This window comes from Xenopus laevis, chromosome 3S, assembly GCF_017654675.1.
Source record: "Xenopus laevis strain J_2021 chromosome 3S, Xenopus_laevis_v10.1, whole genome shotgun sequence".
NCBI classification, from domain to species: Eukaryota; Metazoa; Chordata; class Amphibia; order Anura; family Pipidae; genus Xenopus; species Xenopus laevis.
In genome coordinates this window covers 62,968,508-62,984,406 of record NC_054376.1, presented here as the reverse complement: position 1 = coordinate 62,984,406, position 15,899 = coordinate 62,968,508, and the positions used below count along the sequence as shown (strand labels likewise).

Genomic DNA, 15,899 nt, shown 5'->3' with positions numbered 1-15,899 from the left:
AGTCCTGACCTGAATCCTATTGAGATGTTGTGGCATGACCTTAAAAAGGCGGTTCATGCTAGAAAACCCTCAAATAAAGCTGAATTACAACATTTCTGCAAAGATGAGTAGGCCAAAATTCCTCCAGAGCGCTGTAAAAGACTCATTGCAAGTTATCGCAAACGCTTGATTGCAGTTATTGCTGCTAAGGGTGGCCCAACCAGTTATTAGGTTCAGGGGGCAATTACTTTTTCACACAGGTTTGGATTTCTTTTCTCCCTAAATAATAAAAACCCTCATTTAAAAACTGCATTTTGTGTTTACTTGTGTTATCTTTGACTAATAGTTAAATGTGTTTGATGATCAGAAACATTTTGTGTGACAAACATGCAAAAGAATAAGAAATCAGGAAGGGGGCAAATAGTTTTTCACACCACTGTATATGTTGAAATTGCTCATCAATGAGAGCCTCATGGGGCCCCCTGTATCTCCTGGGCCCCCCTGCAGCCGCAGGGTCTGCTTCCTCTGTAGTTACGCCCCTGCCAATAATACTAGCACATGATCTCTGCATTCTCTCTTTAGACATTTTGTGCTCTAACATTCACTGGTTTTTAGCACTATACAGGAGTTAAACAAATCACCATATATTCAGCCCAGTAATGCATTTGCAATTCTAAAGGTGGCAAATTTATCATTCTGGCAGCAATGCATCTGTAGCATATAGCTTACTTATAAAATGAAATGTAAAATGATAACTACACATCTAGCACTGCATTGCTGCAGTATTCTTGACATTAAATCACAGATGCTCCATTTCTGTAGCTCTGTATATAAATGTTCGGGTTTAATGTCCATATGTGCAGTCCACTTGTGCAGTCCAGCATGAACCGGACTTTTAATTATCTAGAATCAGTATATTGCAATGATAAGTGTGCCCCTAGAAATAGGTCTCATTAGACAGATTATAGATTCTGTTCTATAATCCAAGTCCATAGAGAAATGACCTTAACACACAAATATTACATGAATGTTTCAGGCAATGTAGTGTCAGACGGGGAGGGGTGTAAGGCTCCACCAGGGCTGCCAAATGAGGACCTACCCCGGGCCCCCAAAACCTTTCTGCCACCTCCGCAGTGCCCCATCTTGGCTGCATACAACCTCCAACCCCCAAGCCAGCGCATACCCGCTCTGTTCTATTAACAATTGGGGAGGTGCAGGTCCAGGAGAGCAGCGGCCGTGGGGAGTAGGTCTGGGCCTGTGGTGCCCATCGGGTTTTTCCCACTGTGTCCCACAGGCCAAGTTCGACCCTGATGCAATATAACCAGATATTGTAACTTTTTTACCTTCTTGGCTTCTAACATCTTGTTTTCAAAAATGTAGGAGATGCAGTTCCGTACAACTTCAAGCCGCCGGTTGCTGTTAGCTTGTGTTGTGCCATTACGCTCAATTGCAGCTTCCATGTAAAATTAAATGGAAAAGAGAAAAGTACATAATGCTTTACAACATTTAAAAAATTACACAACTTAAGACATAACTCTACAGTAATCAATGAGTCCCCAGAAGTACAAGTCATACCAATTGGTGGCCCAGGGGGTATCATGCACTTCTTCTCTACTCGAACTGTAGGAGACGCATGCTGCATCTTGGCTGCAGCCTGGTCTAGGATCCACTGGATATTGCTTTCATCAAGTAATGGAAAAGGTATGTGTTGGGGCCGCATGTAGCTGCCCTCTGCTGGACGTTGCACTTTGTGCATACTGACAGCAGGATAAGGATTTTCCTGAAGAGGGTAAGAGACAAAGAAGATGTATAGTATTTTTTATTAGAAATACAGTAGTTGTAATATGTGCAATTCCTTTAGTTGTGTGCACCGGAACTTGTAAACAAATATACACAGTAAACATCAATGGATCTTACAGTAGTCTGTATAAAAGCCAAGAATGCTGGGGTAAAAAAAGCCACAATGCAACACTTTTTAAATAATTTAAACATGCACCAGAATTTAAATCTGTATGTTGAATACTAGAGAATGTGTTGTATAGACTGTATCTCACTATGAAAAAAGAACAAAATATTTTTAAAAAAACTTTCATGTTAGTACCATCATGAAGCAAAAAATTGGAGGAAAAATAATTATTGGTTTAAACAAACCAATGATAGTTTTCAAACTTTTTTTCATAGTTTAATCAATTTCACCTCATGTTTGTAAAAAAAATCCAGCTATTATAGACATACAACACTGAAATGTGCAAAAGATATTAAAGGGGAACTCCACAAAAACATAAAAAGCTTTTTGAAAAGTAAACATAATTACAAGCAACTTTGCAATATACATCATTTAAAAAATATGCAGACTTTTCATGATTTTTTATGGTTTCTGACAGTTCTCTAAGCATAGTCCCCTGATTTCCTGCTGATCTCTCTGACTACTTTGCTGAGCTGGCTGACTACTGTTACTTTGTATCAGCAGCCATCTGTCCTCAGCCTGCATCCTACAAACTCCACAATTCCCTGCGCACATGATTTCAATAAGGAAAGGAACATCACAGTGCACTCATTTTGGGTTATGTAGTTCCTTAATGCTGTCTGTAAACTGTAGAGTAGTTGTTACAATTTGTAACATCAGTGTTTTAGTCCCTCCTTCCCTGCCAGGATTTCAAATTATGCATAAAGAGAAGAACTGTTAAACAGCTTAGTTAGGGGTTTCTGTGTTATGTGGGCCTTATCAAATTTTGTTTTGAAAGCTGGAGTTCCCCTTTAATTAACCGTTTGGCCTGATCTTATTGATAATGACTCTTGAGACCCTCAAGACAACAGAACAAAGCACGTGATGCAGCAAATGACAAAGCACTCGCTCCCTTCTGTTATTAGTGGCAATTACTTGGACCTGTTTGTGCAATCTCAGGTGTAAGCAATTGTCATTAAAGACAAAAATTACTCAGCAAGTTGTTTTAGATTTACCTATACTAGATATACCATGACCTGGATGAATGAAAATCTTCATAATCAGAACCTAATCAGAGTTTTTTAAGTGACAAATGTTAGGATTTGCGCCATGTGCCACTGAACCACATCAGTGGTACAATAACAGGCAACATAATACACGAGAATGTAATATATAGAGTAATCCAACAGCAAATCACTTACATTTCTATACAGCTTCTCTGCCAACTCCCGTATATGCTTCATTATGTTCTGCTGACTGCCCTCGTACTGCAATTTTTTCACTTCGTATGCAACAAGCTTTACAGGAAAGAATATATGGGCAATAAAAGTACAATTTTAACATTTCTTGTGGGTTATATACATGTGAAAACTGCCCTAATACTCTGTATTATTGCACTATAACCAGGTGTATACAAAGACTAATATCAAAATATTTCTGTGCAAGCGGAAAATAGTCCTATAATGCCCCTTGCAGTAGTAGTTAGGACTAGTAGGGTAGTAGGACATTAGCGTAAAGCCGGCAATGACATTGATGAATCTAAATGTTTTGGGGAAAAAATGGCACCCAAAACTTGGGCCTGTTTATCACTGGCAACATAAGCCATTGGGGCTTACAGAACATAGAAAATATTTGTGCCACCAAACTGAAGCCCTCTAAGTTTTTGATCAATAATAACTTAAAGGGATACTGTCATGGGGAAAAAAATTTTTTTCAAAATGAATCAGTTAATAGTGCTGCTCTAGCAGAATTCTGCACTGAAATCCATTTCTCAAAAGAGCAAACAGATTTTTTTATATTCAATTTTGAAATCTGACATGGGGCTAGACATATTGTCAATTTCCCAGCTGCCCCAAGTCATGTGACTTGCGCTCTGATAAACTTCAATCACTCTTTACTGCTGTACTGCAAGTTGGAGTGATATCACCCCCCCCCTCCCTCCCCCCCCCCCCAGCAGCCAAACGAAAGAACCATGGGAAGGTAACCAGATAGCAGCTCCCTAACACAAGATAAAAGCTGCCTGGTAGATCTAAAAACAACACTCAATAGTAAAAACCCATGCCCCACTGAGACACATTCAGTTACATTGAGAAGGAAAAACAGTAGCCTGCCAGAAAGCATTTCTCTCCTGTGCAGGCACAAGTCACATGACTGGGGGCAGCTGGGAAATTGACAAAATGTCTAGCCCCATGTCAGATTTCAAAATTGAATATAAAAAAATCAGTTTGCTCTTTTGAGAAATGGTTTTCAGTGCAGAATTCTGCTGGAGTAGCACTACTAACTGATGCGTTTTGAAAAAAACATGTTTTCCGATGACAGGATCCCTTTAAAATGCTGTGTGTGAAATTTGCCCTGGCCTAGAGACTGTTATTGCTGGCAGCCTATGACCAGTCAGAACATGACCAGTAACGTGTTTTACATACAGTCAAAAAGCATATACCTCATCAAATAGGTCAAGTGCTCGGTATGGTGCCCCACGTTCAGTAACAAACCCAGCAAAAGCCATTCCTTCTAAGACTTTAGTCAGGAAATCGTCCTCCACCAAACCACGTTGACCAAGGAAAGAAGCCTATTTACAAATAAGATTGGGAAAAGCAGTGAAGATAGAAAGGAAAAACAATTCTTATTTGTACTCCTGTACTCAAAATGATTATAAGTGACAGTGACTTCCAATACAATGTAGATGAAAGAGGTAGGTCTGAGAAGAGTCACAATATACAACATGAGGAAAGTAAATAATTTGTGAATTTACCTTGTGGAAACAAATAACAGGCTCAGGATGAACCCTTATTAGTTGCAGACAACAACGATATCCCTGAAGGATCTGACCAAAGAGACGCAGAAACGAAGCACGTATTTCCATATCCTGCAAAAGAATATGAGAATATTCCAAATAAACACACACCTCAGTACAACATTACAAAGCACTGTAGTCCATCAGACAAATTGAATAGTATGAACAAAATTATTTTATACTGTAAGATATAAATATTATAAAACAAAATTATGTAAAATATGAAAATCACATTTCTAAAAAAATTTTTACCTTTTATCATTTTATATTATACATTTACAAACATCATGACAGTATGTGGATCTCATATTCAGAAAACAAAATTAGTGTTAGCTAGTCTAGTGCTCAAAACGAAATTGTCTGAAAAGCATTACCTGCATTCTGAGAGTAGATGCAGTAATGGAAGATGGTGGAAACGCCAGATCTGCAATCACTAATGAGGGATCTAGAACCTTAAAATAGAAAATATGTTAAACTTGAAGGAATGAGCTAGAGAAACAAAAGTAAAAAGGCAAAGACTGAGAATACATAGAAGAAAGAAATATAATTTTTTTAAAAAAAGAGGAACCATCTAACAGAGTTCTGTGGAAGAAATGGCTGTAGGTATAAAAAAGGGACACAATTTTTAACGTTGATATGAGAAAGTCATCATGTGCAATGATAATGATTAAGAGAATATATATAAATATAAATATAAATATATATATATATATATATATTTCCCCCAAATCCCAGCACTCACGATAAATCTTCTCTGATAGCCTGGGTGCATGCCACGTGAAAATTCATACGATCCTCTCCCAAGGAAGCCGCACTACTCAGGACTTATTGTGAAGTAATACTTTTATTGAACACACTAACGTTTCGGCTGCGACACCAGCCTTTGACAAAGGCTGGTGTCGCAGCCGAAACGTTAGTGTGTTCAATAAAAGTATTACTTCACAATAAGTCCTGAGTAGTGCGGCTTCCTTGGGAGAGGATTATATATATATATATATATATATATGTATATGTATATATGTGTGTGTATAATAACGGGTCAAACTCACCAGTGAAAGTGTTTCCTGTGTATGATGTAGCAATGGCTCAGGCAAAAAAGGGATTTGAACACACTCTGGGATTGTAACAGTGCCACCATCTAAATCTGCAATAATCACATCAAGCTGGAGAGGAAATGGAATAAAACAGATTTAATCTCGGAGAATGAATTACCTAATCCTAAATGTAGAGAGACAGGCAAAAGTAACCTAACAACACACTTAAAATGTTTTACAACTCAAGGAATTGCCATCAAAATAGAGAATATGTGATCAAGGAAGAGCATATATATCTAGAAGAGTGTCCATTGTAAAGTCTTATAGCAAACAGTGGATTACATAAAAATATATTGATCAGAGAAATTAGATGACCCAATACAAATTGCTGCTAGCACATACAAATGTCTCAATGTTGGCCTGGGGGAGAAGACAATACATTTGTCCTGTACTAAAGACTTCTGTGAAGAAGCAAAGACATTTTGTGACAAACAGCACTATTCCTAGGCATCAAAACAGCAGGAATTATGCTTGAAATTAGAGATTTCATTCATATTTCATGCTCAGAAAGTTCCTTGATAGAGAGAGAGAATTTAAGAGTAGCAATTAACACATGATATAATCCAGTATGTTACATAGTTAAATCAGGTTGAAAAAAAGACAAAGTCCATTAAGTTCCACCCCTCCAAATAAAACCCAGCATCCATACACACACCCCTAGATACACGCACATACATTATATATACCCATACCTATACTAACTATAAAGTTTAGTATCACAATAGCCTTTGATATTATGTCTGTCCAAGAAATCATCCAAGCCACTCTTAACCCTTTCCCTGCCAGCCGTTTGGTCCTAAATGCGAACCTCTACTGCCAAGTAGTTTTTAGACATTTTGTACTCTTTCACTTTAAGGGCCTTTCCTGTTGGGGTCTTTTAGTTTACCCAGGAAAACAATATATTGTTTGTTTTTTTTCAGGACAACAGGAGCTTTCAAAATATTCTAGAATTTTGGTGTAATTCTACTTCTGTAAAAAAATATAGGCTTCTAAGTGTCTAATAAATTGAAAAAAATCATGTTTCACAAAGTACAATCACATATATCAGAAACATTATTTAATGTATGAGAACACTGCCAATATATATATAGCAGGTTTACAGTAGAAAACTACCCATTATTAGAAAGAACAGATTCTAGAGAATCAAAAATGGGTAAATATATCTATGTACTCCAAACTACCAAGTTTCAATTCTTTCCTAAGCACATGGCATATAGGGCCCCCAAAACATAGACACCCCATTTGAGCTATCAGTTCTGTAATTCCAGATACTACAAAATCAACACATTTACATAGTTTTGCGGGGGGGGGGGGTAAATGTATAAAATAGTACCTTCAACCCAGAAAACCATATATTTTTTGAAAGTACACATTCCCCCAAATCCAAGAATGCAATTCTTTCTACTCCAAAGCACCAAGTCACAAAACTTTCCTAAATTTGGCGATTTTGGTGACATTTCCAAAAATTACCTCAAAATTTCCAACCAACAGCATCATATTACCCACATACTTTTAGGTATCAAGACAAATCAGCAAAGATATTCCAGCCCACAGAGTTCCGTGACTGACCCTCCTGGAGATTTGTAGCTTGTTTGAAGCAACCAGGAAGTGAAGAGAAGATCGTGGGCAAGTGAAACAGACAGCAGCAAACTGCACTACGAGCGAGAGAAGCAGACACCTGGGAGCATATCTGCCTGTGTGATCAGTGGAATCCTGTGAGTACATTCTTTAGCAGGGAACTGCTCATTAAACAACGCAGAACTACACAAAGTATTCTTTTTGTGTCTTTGAGGATCGTGGAGGAGTAGGAGATAAGAGGAGTTAACCGATATTCCACCTACGTTGCTTCAAATAGCAGTTCTTCTCAATGCAAAAAGAAGAACTGCTTGCATGTTCACCCATATACTAACACTAGGAGGCAGTAGTTTAGCTTCATACAGCATAATAAATAATCAACATTTTCCTTACCAGCTCCTGAGTCTCTGCCCGGAATAGGGCATTAACACCAATGATAAAGGGTGTAGGAGTACTGAGAACCTCTAGTAGCTGTGCAGGGAGGATGGGTACATATGTGAAACTGAAAAAGAGAAACAGAACATTGATCCTTGCTGAAGACTACCAGAATAAACAACTTAATGAACAACATTGTTATGTTAAAAACCTCAGATTTAATTGCATGAAATTGCCCCATTGTGATTGACTCACCTATATCTGAGTGGAAACATTATGGCTAGAAGGCCTCTGCAAGCTTCAGTGAGACGCTGGTAACTCTTGGATAGGAAGAGAATTTTGTGCTCAGTAAGAGCTGCGCAAAACAGGCAAAGTACATTGGTAATACCTGGAGATGCAGCCAAAAATAATTGAGTTAAAATTACAATATTGACTTTAAAATAATACTTAGGTGTTCAAAGTAAATACCCTCAATCTATTCATCTTTTGTACAATTAGAAAGGCAAGAATAGACAGCATTTTTTAATTGCTTACCAAGCTGTCGTAAAAGCAGAGCCACACTGCAATTGCTGATTGGAAGGGAGTCACATATTGGCGTCTGTATTACTTGTCGGTCTCCTGCTCCAAGAGAGATGGTCCTCTACCAGAAGCCAGTATCAAATGCACCCAAGGGAGGCAGACAGAAGTGTAAGTTCAGGTGAAAGGAAAAGGAATGCAGTAGAAAAGATCAGACATATAAAAAAATCTACAAATTATTAATTCAGAACAGGAAAATGAAGAGCTGCCATACAGGGGTTACATTAAAAAATAAAACTGACAGAACAAAAGCAAAGTAATCATAAGGCAAATGGCCCAGAACAGAGCAAAAATATCAAAGCGCAGTGCAGGTGCTGGTACCAAGATAAAGGAAGTAAAGGAATGCAGCGTGAGGAGGGACACTATGCATTACTATAAATATGTGCTCGTCATACTCTGATCAGGTTCCATGTCCATCTCATGACAAAAGAGGGATTTTTGTCTTACCTCTACAATCCTTTTTTCTCCTCATCGAAAGGGGGACACAGGAACCGGAGGGTTAACTTTATCTTTTGAGAGGAAAGGACACTAAAACAAGAACTTCGAAAGCCCTCCTATCCCAGCAGGCTACAGATCTGTGGACGTAGTATTTGAGTGCTATAACTACGTCCAGAGAATGGAGCCCGGTCTCCTTCGGACTCTTGGGATGTGGACAGAAAGATGGAACCACAATGTCCTAGTTTAGGTGGAAAGCTAATACCAACTTGGGTAGAAAAGAGGGTAGGGGCTGGACCATGGCCTTGTCCTGATGAAAAATCAGGAAAGGTGAGCCCAAAGACAGTGCTGCTAGCTCAGAGACCCTCCTGGCTCAGGTGATTGCGAGGAGGAAAATAGCCTTCCAGATGAGAAGAGTATCTGAAGCGTGAGCGAGAGGCTCGACCCTGCAGGGCCGATAGCACCAAGTTGAGATCCCAGCCTGGGACGGGAGAGCAAATGGGGGGGGGGAAGGACGTGTGCGACCCCTGAAAGAAGGTCCGAATGGGCGGTTCCTGTGCTATCTGGTACTGGAAAAGCATGGACAAGGCAGAGATCTGAACCCTGAGGGAGGCTAGGTGAAGACCATTATCGAGGTCTTGCCATAGGAAACCGAGGATGCGTGCCGTGCTGTAGCGATGTTGTGGGAAGGTGTGAGCGGCACACCCGGCAAGTAAGTCCTCCATGCAATAAATCCTAGAAGAGGATGGTTTCCTGGCAGCGATCATGGTCTCTATGACTCTATCATCGAAACCTTGTTGTATGAGGACTAGGGTCTCAAGAGCCAGGCTGTCAAATGGAACAGTTGAATATTCAGATGGAATACTGGTCCTTAGCTTAGAGGATCCTGTCGGAGTGGAAGAGGGACAGGCTCTGTCTCTGCGAGATTTATGAGGTCCACAAACCAGGCTCTCCTGGGCCAATATGGTGCCACAAGCAGGGTCCTGATCCGTTCTCGCTTGATCCTCTTAAGTATCCTGGGAAGGAGAGGCAGGGGTGGGAATATGTAAATGAAGCTGAAGGCCATGGAGCCGTGATCGTGGCTACCCCTACGGCGCTTGGGTCTCTTGCCCGAGACATGAAGAGTGGAAGTTTGGTATTGGTCCTGGAGGCCATCAGGTCCGGCATGCCCCATAGATTGTGAGAGTCTGGAAAACTTCTGGGTGCAGAGCCCATTCCCCCTTGTAGAGAGTTTCCCTGCTGAGGAAGTCCGCTGTCCAATGGTACAGCCCTGGTATGTGGACTGCGGAGATGGCAGGTATGTACTTCTCTGCCCAGCTCAGGATGCGCAATGGCCTCTTGTATGTCACCTCTGCTGCGGGTACCTCCTTGGTGATTGATATATGTATGCCACTGCCGTGGTGTTGACTGTCTGGATCTTGATGGTCTTGCCCTTGAGGAAGGCTGTCCTGTGAAGAAGAGTTAGACTTATGTCTCGGAGCTCCAAAACATTGATCAGAAGAGATGTCTCTGAGGGGAGTCATCTGCCCTGTGACGTCTGGCCTTGACACAACATGCCCCAACCCCGAAGACTGGCATCTGTGGTAAGGATGGTCCAGTGGTGTATTGCAAATGGCTTGCACTGGTTGAGATTTTGAGGTCTCTAACCACCACCCTTGAGATCTCCTGTGTCAGAATAGCTCGCTGAAGAGGGCGTGTGTGAAGCTGAGCATAGGAAATGGTGTCTATGGCCGAGAGCATCGATCCCAGCAGCTTCATGCAGGATCTGAGAGGGGTGCATGGAAGGTCTGCTAAGGAATGAATGCGAATGAAAAGGTGCGGCAAAGCTGGGTGTCGAAGAGGGTCCCAGGAAAATCATTCTCTGCCTGGGTGTCAGAAATGACTTCTTGAAGTTGATGATCCAGCCATGTTGTTGCAGAGTCTGGATCATAAGGGAGAGGTCGAACAGGTTCCTTTGGGATGACGGAGCCTTGATAAGGAGGTTGTCCAGGTATGGGGTAATTGATACCCATAGGAGTGAAGGAGGACCAGAACTGGAACCAGCATCTTGGTGAAGACTCAAGGAGCAGTTGCCAAACTGAAGGGAAGTGCCACGAACTGGAAGTGCTTTCCCAGGGTGGCAAAGCGAAGGTAGCGATGATGCTTCTTGTGGATGGGTATATGAAGGTATGCATAATTGATATCGACCAAGGAAAGAAACTCGCCGGGGTCCATTGCTACAATGAGGGATCAGATGGACTCCATTCGGAAGAAGAATCGTCTGAGACAACAATTGAGCTTCATGAGATCTAGAATGGGACGAATTCCTCCCTCCTTCTTTGGGATGCAGAAGAGGATGGAATAGAAACCCTGTCTTTCCTCTTCCTTGGGTACTGGAACACCGACTCCCGCTTGTTGGAGGGAGGAAATGGCCTTCCAAAAGGCTGCTCTGAAGAAAGAAATCTCTTCGGAGGGAGGTGATGGAACTCGATGGAGTAACTGTGACTGAGAACTCAGGTCTCTGTCTTGAACACAGGTATCTACGAAAGAATGAGACCAGACCTGCCGAAAGGAGAGGGGACGCGGGCAAACCCAATTCGGGAGGTGGGCAAACCTTCAGGAAGTGGATGTCTTGTCACTGGAAGGTTTCTGAGTTTGTCTTCCAGCAGACCAGGCAGGTCTCTTCCACTTTCCTCTAAAGAAAGTAGTCTTTTCCGTGGGTGGAGTCTTTGCTTGTCTGGAGCGAGATAAACAGCGATTCGATGACTGATGCTTTGGCTTGTTCTGCAGAAGCAGGGTACTCTTACCACCTGTGGTTTGGCTGATGATTTTTTCCAGCTCAGTGCCAAAGAGAACCTTTCCTGCAAAGGGGCTGGTGACCAGTGACTTATTGGATTTAGATCCCCCACTGCTTGAGCCAGAGGAAACACTTGGCAGCTATGGAGGTGGCAGAGGCCCTGGCAAACATCTTGGCAAAGTCTAAGGATGCATGGCAGAGGAACTGAGATGCCTCTTTGAATTGCTCAGCCAGCTGCAGAATGGAAGCCTGGTCGGATCAGTCTATGACCGCCTGATACAGCTGATCCGCCTAAACCGCGGAAGAACAGCTGACCCAGTCCGTAGCAAATGTCGGTCTGAGGGTCGCATCTGAGGCAAAAAATATGGATTTGCAGAAGACCTCCAGCCTTTTGTCGATGTGGTCCTTGAAGCCCGCGGCATAAGGGACTGGAATGGTGGTGGACTTGGCTAGGCGAGAGATCTGGGGATCAACTGTGGGAGAAATGCACTATAGATCAGTGTCATCCTTGGTAAATAAAAGGGAAGAAGAGAGAAGCGACGAGAAAGACTAATCTTGCACTCTGGAGAGGCCCATTCATCCTTGACTACAGAAAAAAGCTGATCATGTGAAGGGAACAACTTTGCAGTCTTTTTCTGTCTCTTAAAAAGAACCGAAGAAAGGATCCGAAGAAACAGGTGCAGTCTATGTCTGAGATGGCAGGAGGAGCGTCCAACTCCAGATGGGAATCATCAGAAGCCCTTTCTGAAATCTGCCCATCCTCTGCAAATGCTGACTCCTTGTCAAGAGTCCAGAAGCAAAGGGGTCTTTGATACTTTGCGTTTCCCTGCTACTCCAGAGGGGGGTTGGGAAGCAAGCTGGGCAAGGAACATATCTAGGGATTCAGGAAGCCGCGCAAACCCCTGAAGGTAAAAAAAAAAAAAAATAGAGAGTTTGCTTATCCCAGTGCCCAGGGAGGTTCAGGTACTGAAGCTAATGTACCCCGAGTGTCTGTAGGAACAGGGGCTTGAGAAGGGTGCAAGCAGGCAGTACAGGTAGGCTCTGAGTGACCTGGGGGGAGCCTGGCGCGACAACGGGCGCATGCCAAAAAGGAAACCTTGTGAGTAGAAGGGGTCTTGGCAGTTGTCTGCGTAGAACGCAGTTTGGGACCTTCTCTGGTGGGGTCAGCCATGGTACCCTGAAAAATGTTACCCTTGAAGCAGAAGGGTTTTTTTTTTTTTTAAATATATATATAGGTTAAAATAATAATAATAAGTCAAGGTACCTCAAGGAGCAAGGCAGAATACAGGACTGAAATAAGGTATCAGCCGTCCATGGGGATGTAGCCTGAAGCAGCAGAACCCAGTGCTGTAGCAGAATCCTGAAGATTCCTCGGTCCTTACCTGCCCCAGGGAGAAGAGATAATCTTGCCAGTGCCTATGTAGAGAAGGGGCTCGGTGGAGATTTGTGGCAGCCGAGTTTTCTTGTGGTAGGCTCAGCTGCGTCTGCCAGAACAAACGGCGCAAGAAGAGCGGAGGATCGCACGTTACATCGTGGCAGGATGACGACAGTGCCAAATGGAGCCAATTTTAAAAATGGCCCTGAGAAAAAAAGGAACCTGCCGTCCAAATCCAAAAAGACACAGGAGAGCGTGTGTTGCGGCGTGTGTTGGTGGAACCACTACTGGACTGGGGGCTGAGGTCTGCCAGAGGAACTCCAGCACCTGCCCCCAGCCTGGAGAACTATGTCGTGAGGGTGCAGGGAACAGAGCAAGAGCTCCTGTCCCTGAATGATGCCCTGTGACAATGGAGCGGAACCGGAATTCCTGCCTGGGGAACCTGTGGGGAAAAAAGGAGAAGAACTGAAAAGAATATAAGAAAAAAAACAATAAGAAAAAACTCCCTTAAGGGAAGAGTGTCCTCCTCCCATGAGGACACTAAAAGAACTGGGGAGTGACAGCCTCCTGGACGGGGTGTAGCATGCTGGCATAGGTGGGCTGGACCCCTGGTAGGGCTGTTGAATCCCCCTGGGAGGGCTTGTTTTGGAATCCTTTCCTCCCGGATGAAGTTAACCCTCCAGTGCCTGTGTCCCCCCCTGAGATGAGAAAGTAATATAAGAAGTGTGTGTGCGCTTGTGTTGAAACCAGAGATTTATTTATAATGTCACAAGAATAGCCTTAGGCGTTTTATGTCACCAACACACCTATGATTATGGCTACTGCCTGGTGGAAGATTGCCTTTATTCGAGTGCCTGCTCTACAAATCTCTGGTTTGAACTGCTCCCTTTGCTGAAGGATCAGAGTGGTGCACGTGGGCCTTTTCCTTGATCTGGTGAGTTACTTCGTTACATAGGAGTGTGTGAGTGAGTGTGTGTGAGTGTGTGTGAGTGTGTGTGAGTGTGAGTGTGTGTGAGTGTGAGTGTGAGTGTGAGTGTGTGTGTGTGTGTGTAAACTGTATTCTGGCCCCTTTTCATGTTTACAGAGCAGATCTCCAACAGCTGCAGCAAGGTCATACTTAGAGGCAATGCTTTTCCAGAACAACTTTGTTTGTGGTGCTCTCTAAAAATTTTCAGTATAATTACACAACTGCTAGATAGTCTCTCCAGCACAAATGTATTAGAATTACAGATAAGCTGGTATTCTATGTGTGCAAACCTTCACACATAATGGCAGAACTGATGTCATAATGCTTTGTTTTTTTACTCATGTTAATTAAGTCACTAGAAGCCAATAATGCCATGAGTGCTAAATTTTAGTCCTGCAGATTGTTATATCTTTGGCTGATCAGGAGATTGAAATTTCAATAGCATTATTGTAAATGAAACAAATGTAATCTTTAAAAAAAAGTAGTCGGCAACATTTCTCCCCAACACTTTCACTGTAAAAAAGTCTTAAGAGACTTTCCATGCCAAGTCATGAAGTGTGCTATGCATCTATCAATATACTATTCTCTATGCATTAGCATTTACTGCATGCTGCTTGGTTTGTCAGCTTTTTAACCTTTTCCAAAAATATGACAGGGAATATGTGTATCTTATTACTATAAACACTTGCTTAACAGTTGGGTTGAGAAATAAAATGGCAATCTTCATTATATATATATATTTAATCCCTACTGAATTTCAGCGATAGGTCATGGTTTACAGCCACACGGCTCAGGTGAAAACAGCACTACCAGAGAAATGCGGTGTCCCCATTCTAGGGTGCCAAGACAAAGAGCAACAAGGAAACCAATCCCATTCCTAAAGAGTGTTTGGAGTATCCTTTACCGCTGAGTATTTCCTGGTTAAGCTGTCCCTGCCTCTAGTACACAGTTGTAAATAGACCATTTGTGTTTTTCTGTCAAGGGAGTTATTACCATTGTCTTGAAAGATAGGCACTATTACTAGAAAAAAAGGGTGGCAGTAGGAGGATACATGCATGCAGTGTGGGGTTTAAAATTTGATGCATACCACATTATCTTGCTCCAGGTCAGACTGAGAGAAAAATACATTAATACAGAGTCAGACTGAACAAAACAAGATGAACAACATAACTCTGACAGGACAAGTATGAAAGACAATTACAGAGGTTCATAAATAGCCTGCAGAGGCACCATATCAGGACATGGTACTGACCTGGGATCCCCCAGTGACAGGAACAATGCAAGTTAGTAGATTTCCAATTACATTCTCCAGTGACACACCCAAGCCATCTGTGTGAATAGTATAAATCAAGCCCAGGGAATCCTAGAAAAAAATAGTAGTTATATAAATATTCATATTACTACAGATAAACTACAGCTTGCATGTAATACACTTATTTTATTACACATCAGTTGATGCACAAATACATGTCATATGCATGAATCTGCTCTAACAGCTGTATCACAGTTTTATACCACAGAAATAACATATAACGTGTTTTATAAAAAATACCCTGTGAAATGAAAATGAAAAAAAAAAAACAGGTATATTTTGATATAATTATATCTGTGAAGTTTCATATAGAGGGCTTTAACAGGCACATATTTCGTCTTTCAGTTGAACATGTCTTATTGAATGATATTCTACTATAGAAAGATTATGGATTTCAGTTTTGAGTATTTGGAAAGTCTTTCACTAAATCAAAGGAAAAGAGAGGTATAATGCTACTCACTATATTAACCTATATTCCCACTATTAGATATAAGTACATCATCAGCAACTGAACCTAAAAACTTACCCTGAACACTTCAGGATGATCCAGACGTGACACAAGCACAAGCGTTTTCGGAGCATAGAGCTGATCGGTTGAAGGTAGAGGGGCATCTTCTTCCAACTCCCCATCTCTCTGATCATGTAGAGACTGCAGATAACGAAAGTACAACAGGTGATGGACATGTACTGCGAAGT

General features: G+C 41.9%; 1 protein-coding gene across 6 annotated transcripts in view; it reads right to left on the bottom strand.

The window, feature by feature from the left end:
• Positions 1 to 15,899, bottom strand: part of sbf1.S (SET binding factor 1 S homeolog) — an 87,203-nt gene that overhangs the window by 49,494 nt on the left and 21,810 nt on the right. For 4 of the 6 annotated variants that reach the window (XM_041588407.1, XM_041588411.1, XM_041588409.1 and 1 more), the window contains exons 4-16: positions 15,730 to 15,852; positions 15,144 to 15,254; positions 14,979 to 15,002; positions 8,297 to 8,402; positions 8,018 to 8,150; positions 7,781 to 7,889; positions 5,768 to 5,881; positions 5,093 to 5,170; positions 4,677 to 4,790; positions 4,365 to 4,493; positions 3,127 to 3,222; positions 1,555 to 1,759; positions 1,323 to 1,432 (exon numbers count right to left, since the gene is read on the bottom strand). In XM_041588407.1, the coding sequence (XP_041444341.1) occupies positions 1,323 to 1,432; positions 1,555 to 1,759; positions 3,127 to 3,222; positions 4,365 to 4,493; positions 4,677 to 4,790; positions 5,093 to 5,170; positions 5,768 to 5,881; positions 7,781 to 7,889; positions 8,018 to 8,150; positions 8,297 to 8,402; positions 14,979 to 15,002; positions 15,144 to 15,254; positions 15,730 to 15,852 (1,452 nt within the window). The remainder of the gene's footprint in view (positions 1 to 1,322; positions 1,433 to 1,554; positions 1,760 to 3,126; positions 3,223 to 4,364; positions 4,494 to 4,676; positions 4,791 to 5,092; positions 5,171 to 5,767; positions 5,882 to 7,780; positions 7,890 to 8,017; positions 8,151 to 8,296; positions 8,403 to 14,978; positions 15,003 to 15,143; positions 15,255 to 15,729; positions 15,853 to 15,899) is intronic. The other 2 variants (XM_041588408.1, XM_041588412.1) reach the window with 1 other exon arrangement.